At 59.5% G+C, this 27809-nt stretch overlaps 1 protein-coding gene across 6 annotated transcripts in view; it reads left to right on the forward strand.

Moving 5' to 3' along the window:
* The first annotated feature begins 3302 nt into the window (after positions 1–3302).
* KNDC1 (kinase non-catalytic C-lobe domain containing 1) overlaps positions 3303–27809 on the forward strand; it is a 53432-nt gene continuing 28925 nt past the window's right edge. For 5 of the 6 annotated variants that reach the window (XM_070781161.1, XM_070781162.1, XM_070781164.1 and 2 more), the window contains exons 1-9: positions 3303–3652; positions 9469–9667; positions 9934–9992; positions 19154–19300; positions 19610–19727; positions 20850–21532; positions 24271–24385; positions 24999–25070; positions 25154–25215. In XM_070781161.1, the coding sequence (XP_070637262.1) occupies positions 3551–3652; positions 9469–9667; positions 9934–9992; positions 19154–19300; positions 19610–19727; positions 20850–21532; positions 24271–24385; positions 24999–25070; positions 25154–25215 (1557 nt within the window). In that variant the 5' untranslated portion in view covers positions 3303–3550. Of the gene's footprint in view, positions 3653–9468; positions 9668–9933; positions 9993–10742; positions 11318–19153; positions 19301–19609; positions 19728–20849; positions 21533–24270; positions 24386–24998; positions 25071–25153; positions 25216–27809 lie in introns of those variants that run through there. The other variant, XM_070781166.1, reaches the window with a different exon arrangement.

The following is a 27809-nucleotide window of genomic DNA, read 5'->3' on the forward strand; positions in this document are numbered from 1 at the left end:
ATTTTTTATCTAAGAAGTATTCAACTTATCAAAACTTACATGCATTTTGTTGCAAAGTCTTATGGAGAATCTACAGAAATTTTCAAGCATAAAAATACACCACAGCAGGATAAAATTTGGCCAAAGTTAGATGAGCGTAATGAGTTTCAGGAAAATGTCATGGCGGAGATGCCTGACTATTGAAGAAAAACATGTTTGTGTGGTTCTTTACATTTTTTTTTTTCCTAACTGATTGATAGTGGGTATCAAAACCACTTTGGTTTTTAGCTTCTTGGGTACATTTACAGGAATGACTAACAGCCTTATTGTAAAATGTCAATATTTATACCACAACAGAAATTACATTCTTTGCAATGATTTACATTTATTTTTTCAAAGCCATGGATGTCAATTTCAAATGTACCAGCGGTGTGACAGCTTTTCAAGATTCTTTCTGGGAAAACAGAAGCCAAGGCTTTGAAAACCCACTCTCAGTGCCCCCTCCCAACCCTACCCCTGCACTCAAGAGGAACCGCACTCGGAAGCCAGGAGAGACAGGCTCTGAAGAACAGGCGGGGTCCACACATGACGAGGGCCAAGCCTCGCGTGGAGCACGGCCCCCCTGGTCACTGAGCTGGAGGGAGCCAGGGAGGCCCGAGGCTGGGCGCCCGGGGAGGGCGCTCAGTCCAGGGCCTGCTTGGAGGCTATCGGAGGGTCTTGGAGGAGATGGGCATGCAGCAGAGGGAGTCGGGGGGTCAGAGGGATGAGGAGACAGGACCCTCCGGGTCGTGGCCTCAGCCGTGGAAGCCTCTGCAGGATTCTGGTGGCACCAAGGGCCCCCAGGAAGCGGGCTAGCTCACCAGGTGAGTCCGGAGACGCCTCGGCCAGGGCGAAGGGGCCCTTCCTGCAGCCTGCTCGTGAGGGCTCGGGCCTGTCTGGGGCTGACATTAACTCTGCGTGGGCCCAGTTCTGCCCGGAGGTCCTTGTCCCCCCTGTGCCGTCCCATCGGCTCTGGGGAGGCCGAGAGGCCCAATCTGGAAGCCCTCTTTCTCAAGAGCAACGCCACGGTCACATAGCACACTGACAAGCACCCGCCACGCCAGGACACGGGCCACACCCCTCCTGGAGCAAAGCCTGCCGCGAGCACGGGCAAGTGTGTAACACAGTGAGACTCGCAGAACAGCCCGCACAGCGCCTGGTCACCCCGCTGAACAACAAAGGCTGGCGACCACACGCCTCCGGGAGAAGAGGAAAGGGCAGTGCGGCCCTGCCGGGGGCACCTGGCCCAGGGCCCCGGTCCCCGCCTGACCAAGGAGATGGGTGATGCCCACTGAGCAGCTGTACGCTGCCACAGAGCTGACTCAGCCAGCATCTACAGCCCGCGTGCTCCATATTTTACCCAAACTGGATTCCCCTTCCCAAAGCAGACAATGCCATTAGGCCCAGCAGCACCCACAGTGAGGCGGCTCCTTCAGCTAGGGGGTGATCTTTGTCCCCAGACCCTGGGCCTGGCAGCCCGGAGACCCAAGAACCAGGTGACAGAGTCGGCACACAGCCTGAGGCCCCCAGAGGGCGCGGAGGCCGGGTGGCGAGCCAGAATGTCAAGGCCCCACACCGGCTTCAGCAGCGCTTTGACCCCAGCCCTGGACAGGCAGGGGGCAGCCCCCAGCCACGCAGCACAGGGACCCTGCAGCAAGGGCGCCCAGCTCTGCGGACACGGTCCAGGCCAGGGCACAGCTGGAGCCCTGGAGCAGGTCTCCTCCTTCTGAGACATCAGGCAGTGCCCACCCACAGCCCAAACACACCGAGTCTGAGACCCCAGCTCTCAGCACCCAAACAGCCGGAGCCCTTTCTGCTTTAGGTGCCAGGGGTGCGCTGCACAAGGTGAGGCTGCCCGGAGCCCTGGCCATCAGCCTGAGGCCTCGCTGTCCCTGGTCTCTCCCCTGACCTGAGTGCCCCCCTGGGGTCACATCACAGGCCCCGAGGCCCCGAGCCCTGAGCCAGGATGGAATCGGTCCCCTGCATCCTGGGACTCTGCAGGGCTTACCACAAGTCCACTTCTTCACACAGCAGTGTTTACAGAGCGACTGCTGTGTGCCTGGCCAGGCTGTGAGGGTGTGGCTGGCAGCCCGGCCGCAGTGCCCACTCTCCTGTGGGAGCTCTGACCCAGTGTTCCACCTGGGGGGGAACCAGCCATGCCCACATAGGCTGGTGAGACCACCATGCCCCCTCCTGTGGAAAAGAGGGTGCTGTGCTGTCTGAATCTCTGCAGGGCAGGGGTGGGGGGGTTGGCGGATCTTCACTCCCCAGGGAGAGGAGAGCCCTGGATCTTTGCTGGGCTGGGGTCGGGGTGTCCTGCTCTTTGCCCAGCCACAGGTCCCAGCTTGGGGCAAGGCTGGCCCTGGTGCGGAGGAAACTGGCCAACAGAGCCTAAGGGGCGGTGAAGGGTCAGCCCTGAAGCCGCCAAATTGAAGGAGCGGTTGTCTGGTCCGGTTTCCTTTCCACAGTCGGCTGGCCAGGTTGGGATGGAGCGCTAAGTGCTGGTCCTACGTGTCACCCGCGGACTAACTGAAGAAGCCGGCGGGCCAGAGCGCAGCTGCTCACACGGGTCCCCTCCCGGTCTCCCCCCGACCCGCGCTCCAGCCGTCCCCCCGGCGCCCCTCTCCCCGGGCTCCCCCCACCCACCCCGGGAGCCTCTGCAGCCGCCAACCCACCCCCCGCGGGGACTGCGGCAGCCCCGCCCTCGGCCGGTGGGGGCGGGAGAGGGGTACCGGCGGAAGGTGGGATACCCGCTTGCCAGCCTCCTTGGGGTGGACCACGGCCCCCGCTCCGTGTGCCCAGACCCCGCAGGAGCCTGCGACGCACCGCGCAGGAACACCCGCCCCGCCCCGGAACGGCGCCCGCCGCGCACAGACCTCCAGCGCCCCCAGCACAGCCCCCGGAAACGGCCAACATCCCCGAGGGACAAAATCCCCAGAAGGCCCCTAGAGGCTCAGGCGCCCCCAGCTGCCCGCCAAAGTGAGTGCGGCCCTCCGAGTGCCCTAGTCCGGCGCCCAGGTGTCCCCACCCCCTGCCCTGCTCGGGAGACACTGCGGCAGCGCGCGGGCGGGGCGCCGGGGGCGGCGGGGCGGGGGCGCGGGGGAAACGCGGGGCGGGTGGGGGGGGCGCGGGTGCGTTGCCATGGCGGCCCCGCGCGCGTAGCCGGCCCCGAAGCGCGGAGCCAGCCCCGGAGCGCGGAGCCGGCCGGGAGCGCGGAGGCGGCCCGGAGCGCAGGGCCAGTCCGGGAGCGCGGAGCCGGCCCGGAGCGCGGAGCCGGCCCCGGAGCGCGGAGGCGGCCCCGGAGCGCAGGGCCAGCCCGGGAGCGCAGGGCCAGCCCCGGGGCGCACAACCAGTCCCCGAGCAGAACCAGCCCGGCGCGCGGAACCGGCCCGGCGCGCGGAGCCAGCCCCGAAGCAGAGCCGGCGGCAGGGGAGCCGGGGCCGCGGGCGGCGAGGCCAGGCTGGTAGGGGCGCCGGCCGCGCGGACCTCGGTCGGCGAGGACGCGGCGGCTCTGGCGGCGGCGCGCCCAAGAATGCAGACCATGGACCGGGCCGCGGCGGCTTTTTATGAGGAGGACGGCAAGGACCTGGACTTCTATGACTTCGAGCCGCTCCCCACTCTGCCAGAAGACGAGGTGAGCCCCCACCTCACGGTGGGACCCCCACCACCCCCACCGAGGGGTTCGCAGAGAGACCCCCAGGTCCCCGGCCCCCGCGGGCCAGGTCCCGGACGCAGGGGACCCCGCAGCTGTTCTCACCGCCCCCTCCCCGCAGGACAGCAGCTGTGGGCCGTCGGTGCGGATGTCGGCGCCCTGCAGGGGGGCGCTGGGGGCCTCGGGGCAGAGAGCCCAGTCAGGCCTGTTCCGGAGCTGGTGGTGTGGGGGCTGGGGGCCGTGACTGACGACCGACTCGGGGCCTTCAGTCAGGAGCCCCAAGTCCTGAGCCCCCAGCTGGGGTCCCCGGGCCGGAGGCTTTGTCTTGTGGGGCTTCTGGCCACTAACCCGGCCAAGCACCTCTAGAGACGGTTTGCCTGCAGCCCCGTCAGAGAAGCTGCCCCTCGGCCTGGGTTCGTCAGGTAGCTCTGTAGGTCGGGGTCGAATGGAGACCCTGTGGCCCTTGAACAGGCCAGTCCCAGCCACAGGCGAGGTGGCTGCTGGATGGCTCAGCTGTTCCCCGGGCTTTGAGGTCTTTGCAGAGCCCCTGTCCCAGCACACGCCCGTCTGTGGGGTCTACAGACAGACCCACCTGACCTCCTGAACTGGAGGGTCACAGAAACCATCTCTGCAGGCCCTGGGGCCCTTGCCCCCAGCTGGCCCCTGCCCACATCCTTAGCTGAGCTGGTACTAAGGACAGAGAGGCTCATGCCCTAGAAACAGTCCTTCAGAGTCTGTCGAGGGGGCAGTGCCCGGGGAGGGGTGCTGCCTCCCCACACCATCCCCACCCGCCGTGGCCTGGATTTGGTGAGAGAGAGGGCCGCAGAGGGAACCGCAAGGGAATAAATAATTCTGTGGGTATCTCCACGGCTTTATGCGGAGTGAAGGGTGCTCCCAGCACACAGCCTGCAGATGCTCCCAGAGGGCAGGTTCCTAAAGCATCTGCTGGAAACCTCACGTCCCCCGAACCACCCTCCAAGGCAGACACAGAACGTGGTTCTCCACACGGCCTCTCTGCACCGAATGCCCCACACCTCCAGGGTCTCCTCTGTGCCCAAGACACCGAGCTGTGACGGGTGCCCAGTAAACAGGGCAGGCAGAGCGGGGTTTAGACCCGAAGCCTCCACCCCGAGCCCGCCGTCTGTCCCACTGCGGAGCCCTGATGCGTTCTGGTAGCAGTCGCAGCGCCCTGGGGATGGAGTAGCCCCCGCTGAGCCCAGTGCGTGGGTCCGGGGCCCCCGCAGTCTGTGGCCGTGACCTTCAGGTGTCGTGGGAGGCTGCGGTGGTGGTCTGTCCAGCAAGGAAGTCTGGACAACTGGCCCCTCTCGCCGCAGCCTCTCCTGATGCGAGGCACTGCCCTGGGTGTGTTCTGAACCCGGAGGTCTGTCCCTGGGGCTCCCGCCGAGGTCCTGTCCCTGCTCTAGATTCTGATGCCTGCACACAGTGGGTGTGGTCAGTGGTAAAGGCTTTAAGTCCCCGCCGGGGACATGGGACTGCCCACGACAGCACTTTGCCGTCAGGTTGATTCCCCAAGGCCGTCCTGTGAGAGAGGACGGAGGGCCGGGCTGCAGGAGCCCCAGGGGGAACCGCGGGCGGGGACCGTACACTGCGCTGGAGATGCAGGTGTTCGCTGCTTACACAGCTCACTGTATCAGCTGAGTCCCATGAGCCGGAGACTCCAGCAGGAGCCTCTGGACGGTCCTTCCCCCACTGTGACCGCGGACAAAATTCAAATTGCTGGTGAACATGTGAGAAAACGTTTAATTTCATCACACTCAGGGAGCACAAGATACAGCGCCGTGACTACCTTCCCGCCAGCGCCAGGTCGGCGCGAACCAGGCCGCCCTCTGTGGGGTGGGGTGTGTGGAGCAGACTGACCTCTTTGGAAAACCGTTAGGGGTCCGGTAGTGGGGTGTGGATGCCCCTCCCCTTGTCCCAGCAACTTCACTCTGGGCACCTGCCCTGGGGACACATGGGCGACAGGTGGGCATGAGAACTCAGGGCCGGCACCACCCAGCAAGGTCCTGGCCCCCCGGCCCCTGGCCCCCAGCAGGCAGCACCCCCACTCTGGCCCCCGCGAAGGCCGGAGCAGAGAGGCAGAGCCGTCCACCAGGCGGCAGGCGGCCCTGGTCTTCAGGGGCCTTTGGGGGGCAGGGTCTCCCAGTCCCAAAGCTCCCCTGAGGGAGTATTCTTACTGCCCCCAAGACCAGCGGGACATCTGTCTCCCCGGCGCCTGTGGGCCGGGAGCTGGGCTGGGCCGGGGAGTCTGCAGCAGAGAGGCAGCATTTGAAACGCACAGAATGGCCCGTGGAGGGGTCCCGTGGCCCAGGCAGCCTGGCCCGCGGCCCACCCCAGTGGGACAGATGCTCCCGCTGGCCAGCACCTCGCTGTGACCGGCCAGTGGCAGGAGACCCCCATCTGGGACCCAGTGTGGCCACACGGGGCTGCCCGGGGAGGCTGTATCCCCCGCCTCCCCTGCTCTCCTCCCAGCCGGGACAGACACTGAGCCTCTGCCCACACGCCTGCCAGGGGCCCCGCTCTAACTGCCCCGGGAGGCCCACCCACAGACATAGCCCATGGCCCACCGGGCAGCATCCTGCTAGGCAGTGCTGAGGGGTGGGGCGCGGGCCCCAGCTGGGTTCTGGAGAACCTTCTGGACCTGCCCAGAGGCTGGGTCTATACCCAGGATTTGGAGCCAGTGACTGCTGGCCGCGGTGTCTGGGTCCGGCCACGTGGGCGGTGGCAGGACGGAAGTGCCCCCGCCTGCCGCAGCCCTGGTGGGTCCTGGGCGCCTGGAGGCGGAGGGAACACAGCCGTCCACCGGAGCCTCACCGGCTTGTCTGTTCCTAACATGTCACTCACTGCCCACCCCACCACCCACAAACATCTGCCTCCACCATGAAGCCCTGTCGCCTTGGGTGTGGACGGGGCCTGCTTGGCACAAGGCTCAGGGTCCACGGGGTCCCAAGCTGCCCCTCGGGGAAGAGCCCCAGCTCCAGCCTAGCGGACAGGAGTTCAGGCAGGGCCGGTGGCCTGAAGACCCTGCACAGCCAGCATGTGGCCCGGCCTCTCGGGCCTTCTCTGGACCCACGGGCCAAGTCTGCCTGGCATCTGCCTGGCTTCCCTGAGCCCCGAATCCAGGCAAGGAAGGGTCCCTCCTCCCGCCTGGGCCCGAGCAGGGAGGACCAGAGGGGCAGGTCCCAGAGGGAGGTGACCGTGGGCCCAGGGTCCATCGTCATGTGGCAGGACATTCCCTGGGTGTGCTGGAACCTGCTTCAGCTGAATCCCGCCTCCCGCTGCAGTAGTGGGGTTTCGGGGGGTCTGAGACCATCCCGCCTGGTGGAGTGGGCTCTGCTGAACGGAAGCACTGACTAGGGGCCTGTGGGCAACACCCCACAGAGCCACACAGAGACCCCGCAGGGGCTCCCCTGTCTGTGGATGCAGGGCTCTGGCTTCCCTGAGGGTCTCTCCCAACCAGAGCATCGTCCACTGGGCAGGGCAGCAGAGGCCTGGCCCTGGGCCAGAAGCCATGGGCCTGCCCTGGGCGCCTTATCCTGGCAGCAGGCCCGTTTGTGTAAGCAGGCGGGCCTGGTGCCCGCGTGGCCACGGCCGGTGAGAGTCAGCGAGGCCCCTGCTGTGGCACCGGCTCAGACGCGTCCTCCTTACAGCCAATCCCACGGGGTCCTCAGGCTGTGGACTGTGCGTGTCTGCGTGCGTGTGCATGGGCCTCTTGGTGTGCGGGTATGCGTCCCCGTGCACACAGGGCCTGGCACCTCTCTAACCAGACCCCACGGCACCCCAGGTGCCTCGGGCTCTGAGTCCTCAGGGTCCTGGGGGACAGACAGGCCCTGCGCGAGGCGGACGTGGACGACCTCTTACGGGACAACCGGACGCAGCTGGCGGGTTCGGGTTCACTGTCTGCTGCCCCCATGTGACTGCGTGCTCCGCTCTTTGCTCAGGATTCTCCTTTTAAGACGCCCGTCCACCCTCCACAGGGTCCGCACACTGCCGGAGCTTGGCGCGGGACCCCCCCCAGCCCTGCCATCGGCTCTACAAGCCACGAGCCCTGGGGCTGCCTTATCCTCACCCATCTTAACGCCACGCCCAACAGAGAGAGCAGGGCAGGCCCAGGAGGGTGGCACCAAGGCCCTCCCTGAGCTGAGAAGGACGTGGACCATGGGGGAAACCAAGTCACCCGAGCAGACCTGCCCCGTCCGCCTCCGTCCCCCAGCACCGCACACACACCGCCTCCCAACCTGCTGTCCCTCCCTTTAAACTCCTCACCTCCTCAGCCGTGGCTCTGGGGACCCATGCAGGGAAGGGAAGGAGTTTACAGGCGGAGGCTCCTTTCAGGACCTGAGCTCGGCTAAACCTGAGAACACTCTGCACGCTGGGGGTGGGGGCATTGGAGGCTGGAGGCAGAAGCTTGGTAGGGACAGGAAGCTGGGGACCTCTCTTCTGTACCACCCCGCTCACCCCTACTCTCCAACCCTGCTCACCCCTACTCTCCAACCCCGCTCACCACCCTCACCCCTACTCTCCAACCCTGCTCACCCCGCTCACCCCTACTCTCCAACCCTGCTCACCCCTACTCTCCAACCCCGCTCACCACCCTCACCCCTACTCTCCAACCCTGCTCACCCCGCTCACTCCTACTCTCCAACCGCGCTCACCCCCCTCACCCCTACTCTCCAACCCCGCTCACCCCTACTCTCCAACCCCGCTCACCCCCCTCACCCCTACTCTCCAACCCCACTCACCCCCCTCACCCCTACTCTCCAACCCCGCTCACCCCCCTCACCCCTACTCTCCAACCCCGCTCACCCCCCTCACCCCTACTCTCCAACTCCGCTCACCCCCCTCACCCCTACTCTCCAACCCCGCTCACCCCCCTCACCCCTACTCTCCAACCCCGCTCACCCCCCTCACCCCTACTCTCCAACTCCGCTCACCCCCCTCACCCCTACTCTCCAACCCCGCTCACCCCCCTCACCCCTACTCTCCAACCCCGCTCACCCCCCTCACCCCTACTCTCCAACCCCACTCACCCCCCTCACCCCTACTCTCCAACCCCACTCACCCCTACTCTCCAACCCCGCTCACCCCCCTCACCCCTACTCTCCAACCCCACTCACCCCCCTCACCCCTACTCTCCAACCCCACTCACCCCCCTCACCCCTACTCTCCAACCCCACTCACCCCTACTCTCCAACCCCGCTCACCCCCCTCACCCCTACTCTCCAGCCCCGCTCACCCCATTCTCCACTCCCACTCCGAGGCTGGGTGTCCAGGCCCTTTCCTGACCACTGCCCGCATGCTTCCCCCTCAGCTCCCAGTCTGGCTCCCTCTGTGCCCCGTCCCCTCTTTAGGTGGGTGGTGTGTGAACACACAGACACACAGGGCTGACCAGGGCATCAAACAATGGCCTGGAAAAGGGCGGTGAGGTACAGGGTGTCTGACATGTGTGCGCCTGTGATGAATGTACTCATGCAGGTGTGACTTGCATGGACACGTGGGCACAAGTGTGTGGATGTGCCCGTTTTGTGTGCCTGTGTCTCTGATAACTGAGTAAATGTGTGAGTTGTGTGCGTGTATGGGGACAGCAGGTGGGTGTGCGTGCACACATGCACGGCAGTGTGCTAGTGTGTTGTGTGCACACACAAGTGCGTGTGTGAGTGCGTGTGGGTGGCAGGACCACAGCTGAGTCAGTTCCAGATGCGGGGCGGCCGCGGGGTCTTGTCCCCAGGCCCCCTGCCCCTCCACAGGCGCCCAGGGCTCAGCCCAGGCTGTCTCGGCAGGAGAATGTGTCCCTGGCCGACATCCTCTCCCTGCGGGACAGCGGCCTGAGCGAGCAGGAGGCCTGGGCTGTGTGCCTGGAGTGCAGCCTGGCAATGCGCAGCGTCGCCCACTCGGCCATCTTCCAGACCCTGTGCATCACGCCCGACACGCTGGCCTTCAACACCAGCGGGAACGTGTGCTTCATGGAGCAGCTCAGCGGTGAGGCCCGCGTGGCAAATGTGAACACAGAGGGGCCCGCGAGGGTGCGGCCCCCGCCCTAGGGGCAGTGGTCTGGAGCCGGGTTTCCACGGCAACCTGCCGGGGCCTGGGTGAGGGGAGGCTGGGGACTGGGCCTCGCTGGTGGGTGGTCCTGGCTGGGCCCCAGGTGTACATAGCCCTCCAGCCGGGAAGAGCCTGGCAGCCTGTCTCACCTGACATGTGTTCGGGGGTCACCATGTGAATGGCATCTTCTCTTCTCTCCCCAGATGACCCTGAGGGAGCTTTTGTACCCCCAGAGTTTGATGTGACGGGGAACACCTTTGAGGTAAGTGGCAGCAAGGAGGCCAGCACCTGGCCCCCTGCGCGAGCGCCGGGGTCCCCCCAGAGGGGCTGCGTGGGGCACTCTCACCCTGCTGCTGGGCTCCAGCGACAGCATACGTCTGGCTGCCGGCTCCTCACTGAGCGCCTGGCATGTTGTCTGAGTGTGAACTGACTATATTTAAGATGTTAAAAGTGCCTAAAATTACCAGTGGTGGCTGGCGGGAGTCACAGCTCCTCTGAAGGACTGGCGGGGCCGCTTGTGGGAGGCTTGTGGCCCAGAGAATCCCCCACGAGTGTGAGCCGCGGCCGGCCATGCCAAGGACACTCGGGCCAAGGTCACCGAGGCCGCCAGGCCCTGCCCCGCAAGGGAACCCCTGGGTGGAGACCCAGAGAGGGGAGGGCCCACCTGCGCCAGTTCAGCTTCCTGAAAAGAGCCTCCCGCTGCATCTCAGCCCCTGGAACTTCCTTTTCTGCCCTGGGCATCACATCCTTTGTTGGGCGGGGGGCGGGACTGCTGGGGCCAGTGCTGCTCTGCGCGGCCTCGGAGTGTCCAGCACGAGCTCCCAGCCTGGTCACTGCAGAGCCGGGAGGGCCCAGGGGCACGCTCCGCCCGCTTGGAGAGTCCAGCATCTCCACAGGCCTGCCTCCCTGGGGTGGCCCCGGACGATGGTCCTGTAGGTGGGGTGGGGCCCGGCAGGCCCATCTCTCTCCAGTTGTTCCACTTTTCTCCCCGTATTTTCCTCCATTTTGTCAGGATTGCAGATGTCGTGTTCACTGTGGAATGTGAGGTCTCACTTCCTTGAGGCAGCAGTTCTCAAACTCTTTGGTTCTTGGAACCCTTATACTCCTGGAAATCAAGTATCCAAAGATATCTGTGTGAGTCACACCTGCCAGTACTCACTGTGTTAGAGATAAAATGGAGAAATGCAGAAAAAGTCCACCTACTAACTCATCTAATAACAACAATCATAGACCCATTCCATGTTAACACGTATAACAGATGTTCATGAAAAGTGACAGTATTCTCCCCCACAAAAACAGTGAGGACATATTTGTAAACCTCCTGAAGGCCCAGCTCGGCGGAGGCCCGGCTCTCACCACGGCGTCTGCGGTTAGTCTGCGGTGCCCGCGCCCAGCCCACGGCCCGGGGAGCCCCCGCAGCCTTTCACTGTGAAGCTGTGTGGCCTCTGGAACCATGCTTTGAGAAAAGCTGCCTGAAGGCATGCTCTGATAAAAAAAAAAAAAAAAGTTTATCAGTCCTCCTTTTACAGAAGCTTTTTTCTGGATTGGTTAATTTATTGCGCAAGTCTTCGTTGTTTTGTGCGGGCTTTCTCTAGGTGCGCGGGCTTCTCACTGCAGCGGCTTCTCTCGCTGCTGCTCACAGGCTCCGGGCGCGCAGGCTCAGTCGCCGCGGCTCGCGGTCCCGGGGGAGTGCAGGCTCGGTTGCTGCGGCTTGCGGGCCCTGGGGGAGTGCGGGCTCAGTCGCCAAGGCTCATGGGCCTTGGGGAGTGCAGGCTCAGTTGCCACGGCTTGCAGTCCCGGGGGAGTGCAGGCTCGGTTGCTGCGGCTCGCGGGCCCTGGGGAGTGCGGGCTCAGTCGCCACGACTCGCAGGCCTGGGGGGATTGCAGGCTCGGTCGCCGCAGCTCAGCTCGCGGGCCCTGCGGAGTGCAGGCTCAGCTCGAGCTCAGTAGTGGTGGTGCCCGGGCTTAGTCACTCTTCGGCACATGGAGTCTCCCCAGCCCAGCAGTCAAACCCATGTCCCCTGCATTGCCAGGTGGATTCTTAGCCACTGTACCACCAAGGGAGCCCTGTCATTTATAAAACAGTCAAATTATTGGTGTTGTTGACTTAAAAAAATGCACAATGTGAGAGTTGCAAGTTAAGTTTTATTTGGGGCAAAATGAGATGATAGCCCAGGAGACGGCGTTTCAGACATGTCTGAGAAACTGCTCCAGGGGGCGGGGGAGGTCAGTACATACATGATGTGGTGAAGGGGACGTGGCGTGGGTGTGTGCTCAATTGCTCAGTCGTGTCCAACTCTGTGACCCCGTGGACCGGGGCCCCCAGGCTCCTCTGTCCGTGGGATTCTCCAGGCAGGAGTACCGGAGCGGGTAGTCATTTCCTCCTCCAAGGGATCTTCCCGACCCAGGGATGGAACCCGTGTCTCGTGCGTTTCCTGGCAGGCAGGTTCTTTACCGCTGCGCCACCTATGTGCAGTCAAGCTCCTATTCTTTTTTCTTTTTTTCATTTTTTAGATGTTATTATTTATTTATATTCATCGGCTGTGTGGGCTTTCCACTAGTTGTGGCCAGCAGGAGCTGCTCTCTCGTCGCAGTCTGCGGGCTCCTCTCTGCTGGGTCTTCTCTTCTGCGGTGTGGGCTCTAGGGCAGTGGGCTCAGCAGTTGCCCCCCCGGCTCCAGTGCACAGGCCCCGTAGTCATGGCTCACGGGCCTCGTTGCTCCACCGCCTGTGCGCTCTTGAACCGGGGATTGAATTTGTGTCTCCTGCCTCAGCAGGCAGGTTCTTCGCCGCTGAGCCGCCAGGGAAGCCCAACCACATGCCCTTGCAGAAGGCCTGCTAGTCACAGGGAGCAGGTGTCACCATGAAGGATTTCAGTGCTTTTCTAGAAATGAGGAGATGCAGAAACTGGGCTCATACAGTTGGGTCCTGCTGGCATCTGTCTGAAGACCTGTCCCATCACCTTCCCCAGAGCAGGGGGCCGTGTTCCTGCTCTCCACCCCGAGCTCCTTTCAGGAGTGTTGAAGGTCCGCAGCTGCAGCAGCACCTGATTTAACCCTTGCAGAGGTGGACGGAGAAGGCAACGGCACCCACTCCAGTGCTCTTCCTGGAGAATCCCAGGGACGGGGGAGCTTGGTGGGCTGCCGTCCATGGGGTCGCACAGAGTCCGACACGACTGAAGAGACTCAGCAGCAGCAGCAGGAGACGTGGATGGCAGAGTTGGGCACGACTGAAGTGACTTAGCAGCAGTAGCAGCAGAGGCGGGCGGCAGGGCCGTTTGCAGGTGACCATGTTTTCCCTGACCGTTAGTGGTTTGTTTGTTTTTTTTTTTGCCTTAAGAAACCTTCCCAACCTCAAGGTCCAACAGATACTTGGCATTTTCTGCCAAGAGTTTTAAAGGTTTTGTTGTTCACGTTAATCCACCCGAGGTGGATTTTTTTATGTAATGTGAGGCAAGGATCCAAGTTCATCCTCTGTGTAGAAAAGGGTCTTTCCAGCTGTTTATTGGCTCGCCTTGGGCATACTCCAGCAAAGCCACACACACCCCCGTCCAGACAAAAGTGGGTCCACTTCCCAGATGTCTGCTCTAGTCCAAGGGTGTCTGCACCCTGCATTTATCAGCAATCCCAGCTCCACAAGGAGCCCAGTGTCTCCCAGGGAAAGGGCTCGCTCCCTGTTCCTTTCAGAAGCATCCTGGCTATTCTGAAGTCTTTCTTCTTCCACAGAAGGCTTGGATTTAGTGTCAAGTTCCATGAAAAGCTCTGTTGGCATTTTGACTAGAATGGCTCTGAATCTGTACCTCAGTTTGGGGAGCACTCACACCCTTATCGTATATGGTCTCATCTAGAAACACATTATTCCTCTTCGTTTATTTAGCTCTTATTTACTGTCTCAGTGGCAGTTTAAAAGCTCTCCTGTGTTTTACTTGAATGTCCTTTACTAGGTTATTCTCAGGCACGGGATGCGTTTGACTCTGTAAATGGATGGTCATCTTTGGAATCACATTTTCCTGCTTTTCATGGCAAATCTACAGAAATGCAGTTCACTTTAACATCTTAATCTTGCATCAGCCCTTGTGGTAAATTATTTGATTATTTCTGAGAACTTTCTGTTTAACTGATCAAAGTGTTAGTCGCTCAGTCGTGTCCGACTCTTTGTGACCCGGTGGACTGCAGCACACCAGGCTCCTCTCTCCATGCGATCCTCCAGGCAAGAATGCTGGAGTGGGTAGCCATCCCCTTCTGCAGGGGGTCTTCCTGGTCCAGTATCGAGCCTGTGTCTCTTGCAGTAGATTCTTCACAGTCCTAGTCACCGGGGAAGCTTCCCAGGTGGCTCAGTGGTAAAAACCTGCCTGCAGCTGATCAAGTCACCAGCAGGAGGTGGCAGGCTGTGTTGCCGTCCAAAGCCCTGGTGCCACGTCCGCCGAGGGATGTGTCCCGGGTGGGCTGGAGCAGGGCTGAGCAGGTCAGTGATTCTCCGCCATCCTGAGAGCTCCTCCCACCTTCCCAGCAGGACGACTTCTGCCTGAGGCCCCTGCTGTAGAGAGGCCTCCTGTTCTATTGTGCAATACTTCTGCAGCTTTTGAAGTGATTATTAAGATGTCAGTATCTCCCAATTGTTTTCTAACGTTAAGTCAACCTTTCTTACTTAGAAATACCTAAACGGGCAGCATCCTGTGTTTTCTTTATGCCGTCGCGTTTGATCGACAGGTGCCTGCTTCGCATCTCTGCATGTTTTCGTGAGGGGCTGGTGGGTTTCCATTCCGTTGATGTTTCTGACTGTGTTGCCATTGGGAGTTATCTTTTTCGTGTGCAGATGCCCCCGCCTCCTTTGCCGTGTTACAACTTAGATAAGAATGGAATAGTCTGGCCAGACTGACTTAGGCAGCCGTCTGTTTCCTTGGAGCAAAGAGCTTTAATTGCTGCTCTATTTTTAATAATTATAGGACTTAGCTGTTTTAAATTTCTTACTGACTCAGCTTTTGATAAACCACATATTTCTAAAAATTTACGCATTTTTACCTGTGTTTTTAAAGTTGCAGGGGATGTCCTTTCCTAATCAATGCCTTTATTGTGGGTGCCCCTTCCACTCCTTGGATGGCTCATTTGTGCCTCCTCTTCTGGTCTTGCGGGAAGGAGTACATCCCTTCATACCCTGTGTTTTGTTGGTTTTGTCAACAGAAATAGTAACAACCCACAGTAGAAATGCAAAGACTGCTATTTGAGCCACACAGAGGCCTGCAGCCCGAAAGACGCAGAGTCAAGAAGCACTTGCGGCATGTCCCCAGAATCCAAAATGTGGGAGTTTTAAAGGCAAACCCCACAAAAGTGCTTAAGTGTCTGTCAGGAATTAGGGTTGGGGCTTCAAGAAGGAAGGATTTGTTGGGGTCTGAAATGGCTGCATAGTCACAGGGGGAGGCTTGAGACCTAGGGTTGCAGGTGGCCGCTGCTGGCGGACACTGTTCCGAGAGCGACTGGTGGTGTCCCTGAGTCTGACAGCAGCATCCTGAAATCCGAGTTCTCAGGGATGCAGGAACGTGTCTGAACCCTCAGCCACCTGGATCCTCCCTGGATGCCTGAACCGCAGCGACTCCATTCTGATTTTCTCTACTGGTTAAAGCAGTCATATGATGTGTGTTCAGCAGGCCATAAATCGAGCTGCTGTAGATGAATGGATAACGAAGAAGCAGGGATGTCCCTGTGGTCCAGTGGTTAGGACTCAGCACTTCCACTGCTGTGGCCTGGGTTCATCCCTGGTTTGGGAACTGAGACCCTGCAAGCCTCATGGTGAGGCCAAAAAGGAGAAGAAAGTGATGTGCCGCATATGTACACCAGAACACTACTCAGTGTGCTGTGTATATACACCAGAACACTACTCAGTCGTGAAAAATGATGAAATAACGTCCTTTGCAGGAACACGAATGGACCCAGAGATGATCATCAGAGTGAAGTGAGTCAGACAGAGAAAGACAGATACCATATGGTAGCACTTACACGTGGAATATAAAATATGACACAAATGAGCTTATCTACCAAACGGAAACAGACTCATAGCCACGCAGCTCAGACTTGTGGTCACCAAAAGGGAGGGAAAGGGCGGCGGTTTGGGGTTAGCGGATGCAAACTGTTACATGTAAGATGGGAAACGGCAAGGTCCGCCGCCGGCACAGGGCACCGCATTCGGCGTCCTGTGATAAACCACAATGAAAAGGACTCTTAAAGTACATATTTATATATAAACGAGGCACCTTGCTGTACAGCAGAAGTTAACACATTGATCAACTGTACTTCAATAAAAGAGTTTAAAAACACAGGCTTCTCGGGTCAGCACAGAGTTCGAGCCACATCTTGCGTGAGCCAGAGCGACTGCCCCGCGTGGACACTGCTCCCATCAGCTTTGCGGAGAGCCCGCCTCGTCCCGCGCTGCGTCCTGCCCTGGATGCTCCCCCATCAAGTCTTCGCTTCCGTTTCGGTCTCTTTCTTCCTCTGCTTGTTTCAAGTTAACGAGTCTTCCTGACTTGAGTCGGACACTCAGCTCATTAGTCTGAGCTTTTCTTCTTTCCTAACATTAGGGTCAACGCCTAAAGCTAAGACTTTCCGTCCAAACCTGAGTTTTGCCTCAGCATTTTCAGTATCATTCACTTCTAAGTGTTACGGCCAGGGATCAAACCCACGTCCCTTACATCACAGGCAGATTCTTTAACCACTGCACCTCAGGGAAGCTCCTGATTGTCTTATTTCTTTTTTAGGTGTTTCATTGTTAATGTATAAAAATGTAGCTGATTTACGTGCTGATTTTGTGTCCTGAAATTTTACTGCATGTGTTGATTAGTTCTAAAAGTTTTTTGATGGAATCTAAGATTTTCGCATGTAAGCTCACATCATGCACAGAGACAATTTCATCTCTTCCCTTCTAGTTTGGATGCCTTTTATTTCATTTTCTTGCCTAACTGTCCTGGCTATCAACAACTTACAGTGTGTTGAAAAGGAATTGTGAGAATGGGCAACCTTGTCTTGTTCTAAACTTAGAGTTCAGCGTTTCCCGTTGGGTATGATGTTAGCTGACCTGTCATTTGTGGCCTTTATTATGTTGAAGCGCATCCCTTCCATACCCAGCTTATTGTGAGCTCTTGTCATGAAAAGATGCTGAATTTTTCCAAATGCTTTTTCTGCTTCTATTGAGGTGATCATATTAACTTTTATTTTATTAATATGGTGAATTACATTTATTGATTTGCCTGTGTTGAACCGTCTTTGCATCCCCCAGGGACAAATTCCAGTTGCCCATGGCATATGATCTTTTAATGTACTTTTGAATTTAGTTTGCTAATATTTTGTTAAGGATTTTTACACCTGTATTCATCAGGGATGTTGGTCTGTAGTTTTCCTGTATTGCCTTGTCTAACTTTGATGCCAGGGTAATGCTGACCTCATAAAATGAGTTTGGGAGTGTTCCCTCTCATTTGATTTTTTGGAAGAATTTGAGAAGGACTGGCATTAATTCTTCTCTAAATATGTGTTTGGTAAAAAGTCACCAGTGAAGTCATCTGGTCCTGGGCTTTTCTTTGTTGTGAGGTTTTTGATTTCTGGTTCGATCTCCTTATTAGCAACAGTTCAGTTCGTTTCTCGTGACTCAGTCTTAGTGCCCTGCGTGTTTCTAGGGATGTGTCCATTTTTCTCTAGGTCATCCAGTTTGGCGCATACATAGTGGCCTCTTATGGCCCTTTTTTCTGTGGCATCAGGTGTAAAATCTCCTCTCTCATTTCTGATTTTACTTGAGACCTCTCTTGTTTCCCTAGTCAATCTAGCTAAGGGGTCCACAACCAAGCCAGAGGCATGTCTGCCTCTCACCTGATCAACAGGTGGGTACGACCCCTGCCGGGTCCCTTGGCAAATGTTGCTGGATGCCACAGCTCCCACAGGGGAACTTTTGTCCACAGATGGATCAAAGTGTTGCTGACGGTACAATCTGGAAACAGCCATCCTGCCCATATCCAAGTGTTGCATCTTGTATGACGGTGGCCCTCCCAAATTCTGCAGCACCAGTGCTGTCCCACTAAAATCCCAACCATTCTGGCTTGTTTTTAATGGGAATGGTGGAACTTTACATCTAAACTTGACGAATGTGAAAATAATCTACCTGGGGGGCAGGGGGAGATGGAGAGCAATCTGTCCTCCAGGTGTGGAGTGCACTCTGAAGCTACCGTGATTAAAAGAGCACAGTCTGGACAGAGGGAGACCCAGAGTGAGAGGAGGGGAGGCCAGAGCGCAGGCCCTGGGGAGCGAGGGCGCGGGACGAGGCTCAGGCCAGCAGACGGTGGGCTCCTCTTCAGCTGCTCAGGGTGGCTCTCCACCAGGAAACAAGCCCCCATCCCTGCAGTGCCCAGCAAAAAGACATATCCCAGATGTGTCAGAGCTCAATGCTTCACAATTACAAAAGTATTGGAAAAACACAGAAGTAAGCAGTTTTTATTGTGCTGGGCTAGGGAAGGCCCTCCAAGGAAGCCAATAAAAAAGAATGATCTCACTCATGAGCCAAGCTCCTTAGCAGCTGGCCATGACCCCGAGCGGCAGCCCCGCTGGTGGGGCCTGAGCCTTCACGAACGTGGCATGGTTGCATGAAGATGTCACATGAGGATGGTCACTGCAGCGCTGGTCACAGTAGCAGATTCACCAGTGAAACAGTAGAACTTTTTAATGTCAGAGACACATGAACAAAGTTAAAAGACCAGTGACGGAATATACATGTGACACCGAGACCAAGATCAGCCCCTTTTTGCCTGAAAAGGGCGTGTTCCTCAGTGTGGTCTGACTTTCTGAGACCCAGTGGACCATAGCCCGCCAGGCTCCTCTGTCCATGGGATTCTCCAGGCAAGAATACTGGAGTAGGTTGCCATGCCCTTCACCAGGGGGTCTTCCTGACCCAGGGGTCAAACACGCGTCTTTTGTGTCTCCTGCACCAGGAGCCACCAGGAATGCACCCCAAACAGGCAACAGCTCAGCAGAGAATTAGCAAAGTCCATGAGTGGGCATAAAGAGGAACAGTTAGGGCAGGAATAGAGGTGTCTTGGGGGTGCGGGATGAGGCGGGGAACTGCCCTGGAAAGATCAGGGGTGCTCCTGGCCCGGAAGAGCAACACCAGGAGCGACAGGTGGCTGTGCGCTGGCCTGCACGACCCCGACCACATGGGCCCGCCCCCAACGGCCTCACGGCCACGGCCCCGCCCCACCACGCCCCCGCCCCAAGGGCCAGCCCCAGGTCCCCCGCACCCCCCACCAGGTTCCCCGCCCCCCGTGGCCACGGCCCCACGGCTCTGCCCACCGCCCCACCCGTGGCCCCGCCCCCATGGCCCCGCCCACGCCCCACGGCCCCGCCCATGGCCCACACGGCCCCACCCCCGGCCCCAGCTGGTCTTTGATGCTGCAGGCTCACATCTACTCTCTGGGGGCCACGCTGAAGGCAGCCCTCGACTACGTGCCAGAGCCTGACCCCCAGCCCAGGCTGAGCCAGGAGCTGGAGGCGCTGCTGGGCCAGATGCAGGCGGAGGACCCCGGGGACCGGCCCGACCTCCAGGTAAACTCACAGGCCTGCCTCGCTTCACCCCAGGAGATACCCTGAACCCTGCGCAACCCCGGCCCGCGCTCGCACACCCAGTAAGCACGCGGGGCCCCCACCACCTGGTCATCCGGGCTCCTGACTTTTATACTCTGCACTTCGGCGATGAAGGGTGCGCCTTGTAATGGTCACGGGCGGGACAGAATCTGCGGGTTTCCGTAAGCACCCCCAGCCCCGGCCCGTGACCCCAGAGCTTGGAAGGCTTAACGGGCGAGGGTGGGGGCCGCCCTGGGGCGGGGGCGCGGGCTGACCACCGGCCCGCCGCAGAGCATCATCGCGCTGTGCGAGGAGAAGATGCAGCTCACGTCGTCCTGCCGCCTGTGCCGGAGCCTGTCGGCCGCCGGAAGGAGAGTGCTCTCCATCGAGTCTTTTGGGGCGTTCCAAGGTAAGCACACCCGCCAGCGGGCCAGCACGCGTGCGCAGGCACTACCGCGCGTGCAGCCGTGCACGTGTGGGTGTGCACGTTAGCACCAGCGTCCTCACACACCGTGGAAGCACCCACACTTACGTGCACCCGTATCCAAACAGATCACATGTGGCCCCCCCAGCACACACAGAAACATACATGTATGTGCAAACTCGGACACACCTATTTAGACTACTCAGCCAGCAGGCACACACGCCGCGCACGCCCACAGCTCACACAGGCACACGTACACACACCCAATCAGGTGAGAGGCAGGCCATCTGGGACGTGGGTGCTCAGGACCCCGCACCTCTGTCCTGCTCTGTGGGCCTTGGGGCTGTGGACCCAGCGCCGTCCTCTGGCAGCCCCCTAGTTCTGCCACACACGCTGTTGCTGAAGCATGTGGGACTTCCGCGGCCCTGGGTGTACTCTCGACTGGCACTCTGAACTAGTGCCGGCGTCTGCTCTGAGCTGTGCTCGAAGCACGGAGCCCGGCAGGGCCCGGGGGAGGCAGAGCCTCTGGGGCGGCAGGGCCCCTCTCGCAGCCAAGCAGCAGCTTCTCCCGCCAAGTCGGCGTTCGTGGCGCTGCAGTGGCACTGGGCCCGCTGGCGGTTCTAACAGTGGGGAGGCTCTGGGGCAGGGCCTGCAGTCCCCCAGCAGTAGGAGGGCAAGCGTCTCTAGAGCGGTTCACACAGACGCGGCGGAAGGCTTTGCGTCAAGACGAGGCGGAAGGCTTTGCGTCAAGACGAGGCGGGACTGCAGCCAGGTTTAATTTATTCCTTTGGGGAGGATCGCTTGTGTAATTGTAATAGCAAAACGATGTGCTTTTTGGATGAGGTGATTAGACAGGCCTTAGGAAACGTTTCCCCCGCGGGAAGCTCATCCCCGGTGGCGGGGGCGGGCACCAGAGCCTTGGAGACTTAATTAGCCAGGATGGTGTGATTAAGGAGGCAGGCCAGGGCGTCTCTGGGCCAGTACGGGGTAGGGGGTGGCCAGGGGTCCTGCAGCAGTGCGTTCACTGGTGCCCGTGGGCAGGGGAGGCAGGGAGAGGCCCACCCAGGCTGCCGCCCTCCGCAGTGACCATGCCCTGCTCTCCTCCAGATGTCAGCGACATCACCTGGAGGGGGCGACTGGCTCCTAGAGGTGCGGGGCCCAAAAGGCAGCTGGGGGACCATTCTGCTGACCCCGAGGCCCTGCCTGCCCCGGAGGGCTGGCCCCCGAGCCCCACCAGAGAAGGCCCAGAGCACCCCGGGACCCCACCTTCCAAGGCTCTGCTGTCTTCCCCTGTGAAGAATGGAGAGAGCCCAGGTCAGGAGGGGCTGGCCCCCGAGAGGCTGGCCTGCCTCCTCCTGGACGCCCAGCGGCCTCCGGCTGACCAGGACAGAGGCTTCCTGGACAAGAGCCGCCTGAGAAAGGTGCGGACGCTCCCCCGGCTCCCGCCCGACGGCCCCGAGTCCGGCGCCCTCTGCCTGTCGCTGACCAGCGTGAAAACCCCGCTGCCCACATCGGAATTCTTCCCTCCAGACCCCAAGAAGGCCTTTCCGGAGGGGAAACATGGCCTGTCCAGCTTCCAGGCACAGCCTGGATCCAGACTGTGGCTGGAGCGAGAGCTCGAGCTCCGTCGCCGAGGGGACAAGAGGGTGGGCGGCGTCAGCCCTGCGCGGGAAAGCCCCCCGCCTGGTTCCGAGGGCCCTCGAGATGCGGGTGGAGACCCAGGGACTCTGGAGCCTGACGAGGGGACTGCGGACGGAGCTGGGGAGCCGGACAGGGCAGCTGCCGAGCAGGTGGGTGACTGGGTCCCACACGCTGGGCGGGTCCTGCGAACGCTCACGGGCGCCCTCCGAGTGCTGGGCATTTACCCCAAGGAAGAAGGGCAGCCTCAGCTTCACTTTGGCTCAGTTTCCAAGCTTTAAGATGGGGAGCCAGGCACGCCTTTGCTGGGTTAGTTTTTCTCTCAAAGAGGCGCAGGGAGCAGCCTTTCCAGGAGGAGGCCCAAAGGCTGTCTCCACTCTGCTTCGCCAGCCCTGGCGCTCAGCGGCGTCTTTAAGTTAGAAATTAATTAAGAATGTGGGTTGAGGTTGCTTACCTGTCAAGCTTGGTTGGAAAGGTGATAGTCGCTCAGTCGTGTCCGACTCTGTGCGACCCTATGGACTGCAGCCCACCAGGCTCCTCTGTCCTTGGGATTCTCCAGGCAAGAATACTGGAGTGGGTTGCCATGCCCTCCTCCAGGGAATCTTCCTGACCTAGGGATCGAACCCTGGTTTCCTGCATTGCAGGCGGATTTTCTACCATCAGAGCCTGAGCAGCGTTCTCCTCCTACTGGGTTCTGAGCAGCCGCCGTGACCGGGGGTGGGGTCTCCCCAAGGGGGTGGGGTCTTCTGGGTGGAGGGCGGGGCCTCCCTGGGGCCTCGTGTCGGGGGTGGGGTGGCGATCTTCCACACCCGGCGTGCGTCCCTTCAGCCGTGTCCGAGTCATTCGACCCTACGAACGTAGCCCACCAGGCTCCTCTGTCCTGGTACTGTCTCTTTGTAAGCTGGGAAGGACAGAGAACGCCTTTAGAGCCGGTGTCTGGGAGGTCTGTGTGTTTCTAGCGTGACCGCGGCTGATCTGAGTGGCCTGCAGCAGCCCTCAGCCCTCTTGTGGGCGGAAGTCTTGGCCCCAGCAAGTCACTCCCCCGAGGTGGGTCCCCATGAGCATCTTGGGACAAAGCCACCTGGGGGTCTGTGGCCCAAATACATGTGAATGTGGGGCAGTGCTGTCCCCCAGCCTCGTTCCACCACCTTTGCTGACCCTGGGCTTCCCTGGTGGCTGACACGGTGAGAGTCTGCCTGCAGTGTCGAGATCCGGGTTCGATCCCTGGGTCAGGAAGATCCCCTGGAGAAGGAAATGGCAACCCACTCCAGTATTCTGGCCTGGAAAATCCCATGGACGAGGAGCCTGGCAGGCTACAGTCCATGGGGTCCCAAAGAGTCAGACACGGCTGAGCAACTTCACTGCTGACCCAGAGGTTCAAGGGGAGGGCTGACTGAGTTACATTTTTATTCATATTCTGACAAGCATCTGAGGGTAATTTACATGAAGAATATGGTTACTTTAAAATGGAAATCCCTCCTGGAGACCCCAGCAGGCACTGACACGTGCTCAAGGCCCACACGCCGTCCACTCCACCCACACTGTCCCCCCGCCCGCCCCGCCGTGTCCGCCCACACAGCCGCACTTGTGTTCACGGAGCCAGGCTCCGGGATGAAGACCTCAGGCCTGAGCCAGGGGCCCCACTCACCTTCAAATGCCCGACAGCCTCACAACAGCCAACGTCCCAGATGGGTAAACTGAGGCTTGGGACCACTGTGCAGAGGGTGGGTGGTGTCTGGGGGCAGAGCTGATGGGGTGCCCAGCCATGGTCTCAGCCACCAACTTTCCTGCCCCAAAGGCCTCCGGTGACTAGGCCCCCACACAGGCCACAGCTCATTAGATGTCAGAGACCCAGATCTCTGGAGAGCACGTCCTGGTTGCAAAGCTGGCTGCTCCAGTCCCACATACAGCAGGAGACTTGGGGAGTCCTGTGCCCCTGAACCCAGGCCGCTGGCCAGGCACAGCCTGGGTGAGACAGGCGGGGAAGACACAGGACCAGGGCGGCTGCACCCTGGCGTAGAGTGGAGTTCGGGAGTGGTGAAGCCACCACCTCCGGAACCTTCCCGTAAACACGCCCGTCTGTGTCCGAGGGTGGCGGCTCGGCCTAGCTCCTCCTGTGTCCCCAAAGCAGAGAACGCCCCCGAGCTGAACTCAGTCTTCTGATCCTGGGACTTTTATGGAAAGGGGGACATGTAACATGAAATCACAGTCTTAACCATTTCAAGGGCGCAGGTCGGTGGCATTAGGTATTCACACTGCCGTGCGAACGTCACCACCACCACCTCTAGAACTTTCTCATCTTCCCAAACTGAAACTCTGCCTGCTTTAAGCATGGACCCCTCCTCCCCACCCCCAGCCCTGATACCCTCCCATCTGCTTCCTGCCTCTGGCTGTGACCCCTCAAGTCTATGATGTGTGAGGAATCAACGTCCCTCTGTGGCTGGCGTGTCACTGACCAGGCTTTATCTGCGTTGTTGCTGTGTCAGAATTCCCTTCCTCGTTAGGGCTCAGTGATGTCCCTCGAGTGGATGGACCAATCATGCTTGTCCATCCATCGCCCGAAGGCGCTTGGGCTCTTCCACGTCTCTGCTCTTGTGAGTCACGCTGTTTTGAACATGGGTGTGCAACCACATCTTCAAGACCCCACTTTTAAGCGGGGCTGCTGGAGCAGATGGTGATTGCGCGTCTGCTTCTCTGAGGGGCCGCCGTGCAGCGTCCACACTGGTGCGCGTTTTGCGTTTCCGCTGGCCGTGCACAGGGATCTGGACTGTCCACTCGCCCCCGGCCTGTGGTGCGGGGGGAGGGGCACACACACCGTGTTGGAGGCGGTCTTTGCCCTGTAAGCCCCTCCCAGGTGCCTGCACCCTGAATGTGGCTCCCCCACCCCCAGGGCGTCTCCCTGCAGGACCTCCTGACCAAGCTGGGCCGGCCCTTCAAGGAGTACGAGCTCTGGGCTCTGTCCCACGCGTGCCTCAGCACCCTGCGGACGCTCGGCCAGCACCCAGGTGACCCCCCTCTGCGGGTCCTCCCCCAGCACGTCTGGCCCGGGACCTGGGGGCTGAGTGGCCTCCCATGCCCGTGTGCTGTGTGCACAGCCTGGGGCCGGGCGGCCGTGTCCACCGTGTGAGCCGGGGGCAGCCTGGGGTGTTGGCTCTGGTCCCAGGACCAAGGGGGTCAGAGCGCAGCTTAAAATGTGTGGGCCTTAGAGCGGGGACCCTGCAGCGAAGCCGGAGCCGCTTGGGGGGGCTCAGCCTACGCCCTCTCAGCAGGGGTGACGCTGTCCCCACTGACTGGTGGGGGTGGTCTTGGATGCTGTGATGCTGTGTGGCCCCCAAAGCTCCGCCCTGCCAGGCAGAGAGACGGTCTCTGGCCCCACGGTGGTTCTGGCACATGACAGACGGGGCAGACGCTGCGGTCCAGACGCCCCCGGGACCCGTGAGCCTCGGCTGCGCGTACAGAGCCGGCCTCCCCCGAGGCCCCTCCCCAGGCAGCACTCAGCGGGCGGGCCCCGTTCCTCTGCCCCCCTCCTCCCACACCGCCTGCGCCCCGGCAGCCGCCCTGCCCTGCCCGCCGCTAGGCCGGCCCTTGGGGGGCCCTGACCTGCACCTCCCCCCTCAGCCTGCCTGTGTCTGGACTCCGTGCTGGTTGCCGAAGACGGGGCCGTGCTTTTCGGGCCACCTCCTGCCAACGGTGCGTGAGCAGGCTTGCCTGGGGGCTGCAGCAGCACCATGGCCGCGCTGAGGCTCAGTGAGGTTTGGGGTCTTCTCTCTCAGGCGCTTACAACGCGTTCTTCCTGGCTCCCGAGGTCGCAGAGCAGAAGCTGATGACTGAAAAGGTACCAGGGCTCTTCCACCCTCCCTGCCCCTTCCCACCCCTCCCGGAGCGCCCGCAGCCCCTTCCTGTGTCCTCCCGCACCCCTCCCCTGACCTCCTGCACCCTCTCCCCAGGGCGCCTGCAGTCCCCTTCCCGGGGTGCCCACAGCCCCCTTCCTGTGCCCTCCCGCACCCGCTCCCCACCTCTTCCCACCCCTCCCGGGATGCCCGCAGCCCCCCATGGCCTCCCGCACCCCCCCATGGACTCCTGCACCCCCTCCCCTGACCTCACACACCCCCTCCCCTGACCTCCCGCACCCACCTCCCCATGGTGCCCACACCTCGTCCAGGGAGCCTGGTGGGGAAAGGGCAGAGGACGGGCCCAGTGTGAGGACCACCAGCTCTGAGGCAGCCCCACTAGTGCAGCCCCCCGGGTCGGGAGGCGCTGCAGGGCCCGGGAAACATCTGCCTGGTCGCTGCCTCCTGGAAGGTGACAGGGTCACCCAGCTTGCACTTCTCCATGGACGGCTCCAGGCCGTGTGTGTGGATCCCAGGACCCCATGGGTTTACAAGGCACTTGTCAAACATACCCATTATTAAAAATTAATTTGTACAAACTTATAATCAAGTAAATTACATTCAAAACCAAGGTAGAACTTCTGCTTCTGGGAGCATGGGAGAGGGGTTAGTTCCTGCACCCCCATCCCAAGCACACGGTTCCTAAAGCAGGAGTGGATGGCAGGCAGGTGGGGAGCAGAGGCTGCTCCGGGCGGGGGGGCGCCTTGGCCGGGAGCGGTGGTCCCGAGAGCCCAGGGACGCCTGCCTCACACGTGGAGGATGAAGGGCATCTGGGAAACCCCAGCGGGCACAGCTCAAGCCCAGGGGAAGCCCATACTCTGGAGCTAGAGTGGCAGGAAAGGGGAAGGCAGCCCGTCCCTCCGGGTCAGCCTTCTCAGCTGGCGGAGAAGGCTGAGCAGCCAGCCTGTGACCCCGACCTCCTGGCAGCGAGAAGTGCCTCCCCCAGCAGGGGCAGTGCCCAAGGAGGCCTCAGGAAGAGTTGGGACTTTGCCACTGTCCACTTCCCCTCCAATAATCACTAAAAAATGAAACAGTTGTAAGTCTAACAAAGCATGTACAGGACTTGTATGCTGAAAACCTGAAAAGAAGTGAAGTCTCAACTCAGTAATCTAAGCTCGCAGCTCAAGCACCCGGAAATGAAGAGTGAAATAGACCCAGAGCAGAAAGAAGGAAACGGAAGTTGAGAGCAGAAGTCAATGAAGTGAAAATGGAAATACAGTCAAGGAAGCCAACAAGAAACGGACGAGTTCTTGGAAAAGACCAATAAAACCAACTTACTGAGGAGCAAAAAGTGAAGGGAGGCACAGACTACCAATGTGGGAATGACTCGGGGGCGCCCACAGACCCTGCAGGCACCAGAAGGGTGATGGAGCACCGCAGACGGCCCCACACACGTGCAGCGACTCAGACGGAGGACCAGTGCCTCAGAGACATCACGTACCTCCACTCACCGTGATGAAATAGACCTTGAATAGCCCCGTAACCGTTGAGGTGGTTGAATTTGCAACTTTTAAACTCTCTGAATCTCCAGGTCCAGATGGTTTTACCTGGGAGCTCTGCTGAACGTTTGAAGAGGAACTAATGCCAGTTCTACACAGTCTGCTCCAGAACACAGAGGTGAACACGTCCCAAACCATTTTATGAAGCTGTTATTACCCTGATGCCAACACCAAAGACAGCGCACCAAACGTGCCCGTCGGTCAGCGTTCCTCACGAGCGTAAAGGCAAAACCCTTGACGAAACATACGCAGGCAGGATTCACTGATGTGTGAAAGCAGTTACACACCATAACCAAGTCGGGGTCTCTCCAGGGATGTAAGTTCAGGGATATATGGTTCAGTATTTGGAAACCAATCAGTGCAGTCCAACATACTAACCAGCTAAAGAAGAAAAATCCCATGATCACATTGATGCATAAAAAGCATTTGGCAAAATTTAACATCCATTTATTTAAAAAAAAAGAAACTGAAAAACAGGAATAGAAGAAACTTCCTCAAAGAGTGTCTACCAAGAGAACCATGCAGTTAGCACCACTGAGTGGAAAGGCTACGGTCCAGAACAAGATGAGGGTGCCCTCAGACTTCACCCCACTCAACGCTGCACTGGGAGTTCCAGCCACTACAGTGCAGGAAAAGTGTAAATCCAGGAAGGGAGGAATGACACAGTCTGCAGACGACATGACTGTGTGCATAGAAAATTCAAAGCATTCCAAAGAATCTACAATAAAGAAAAAAAAAAGCCTTCCAGAACTCAGAAGTGAGTTCTGAAAGGTCACAGCATATAAGATAAACATTCAAAAATCAATTGTACTATTTCTATGTACTAGCAATGAACATACGTGGACACTAAAGTTAAAAACATAATACATTTATAATCACTGAAAAAAGTGAAATACTTATATGTAAATCAGAGAATGTATAGACTTTGTATGCTGAAGGCCACAAAATTCTGATTAAAAAGGAAATTTTGGGGATGGAGGGCTAGGAAGAGCTGTTAGACTTGACACTGAAAGCACTGCCCATAAGTTTTTCCATAGAAG

This window comes from Bos indicus, chromosome 26, assembly GCF_029378745.1.
Source record: "Bos indicus isolate NIAB-ARS_2022 breed Sahiwal x Tharparkar chromosome 26, NIAB-ARS_B.indTharparkar_mat_pri_1.0, whole genome shotgun sequence".
NCBI classification, from domain to species: domain Eukaryota; kingdom Metazoa; phylum Chordata; class Mammalia; order Artiodactyla; family Bovidae; genus Bos; species Bos indicus.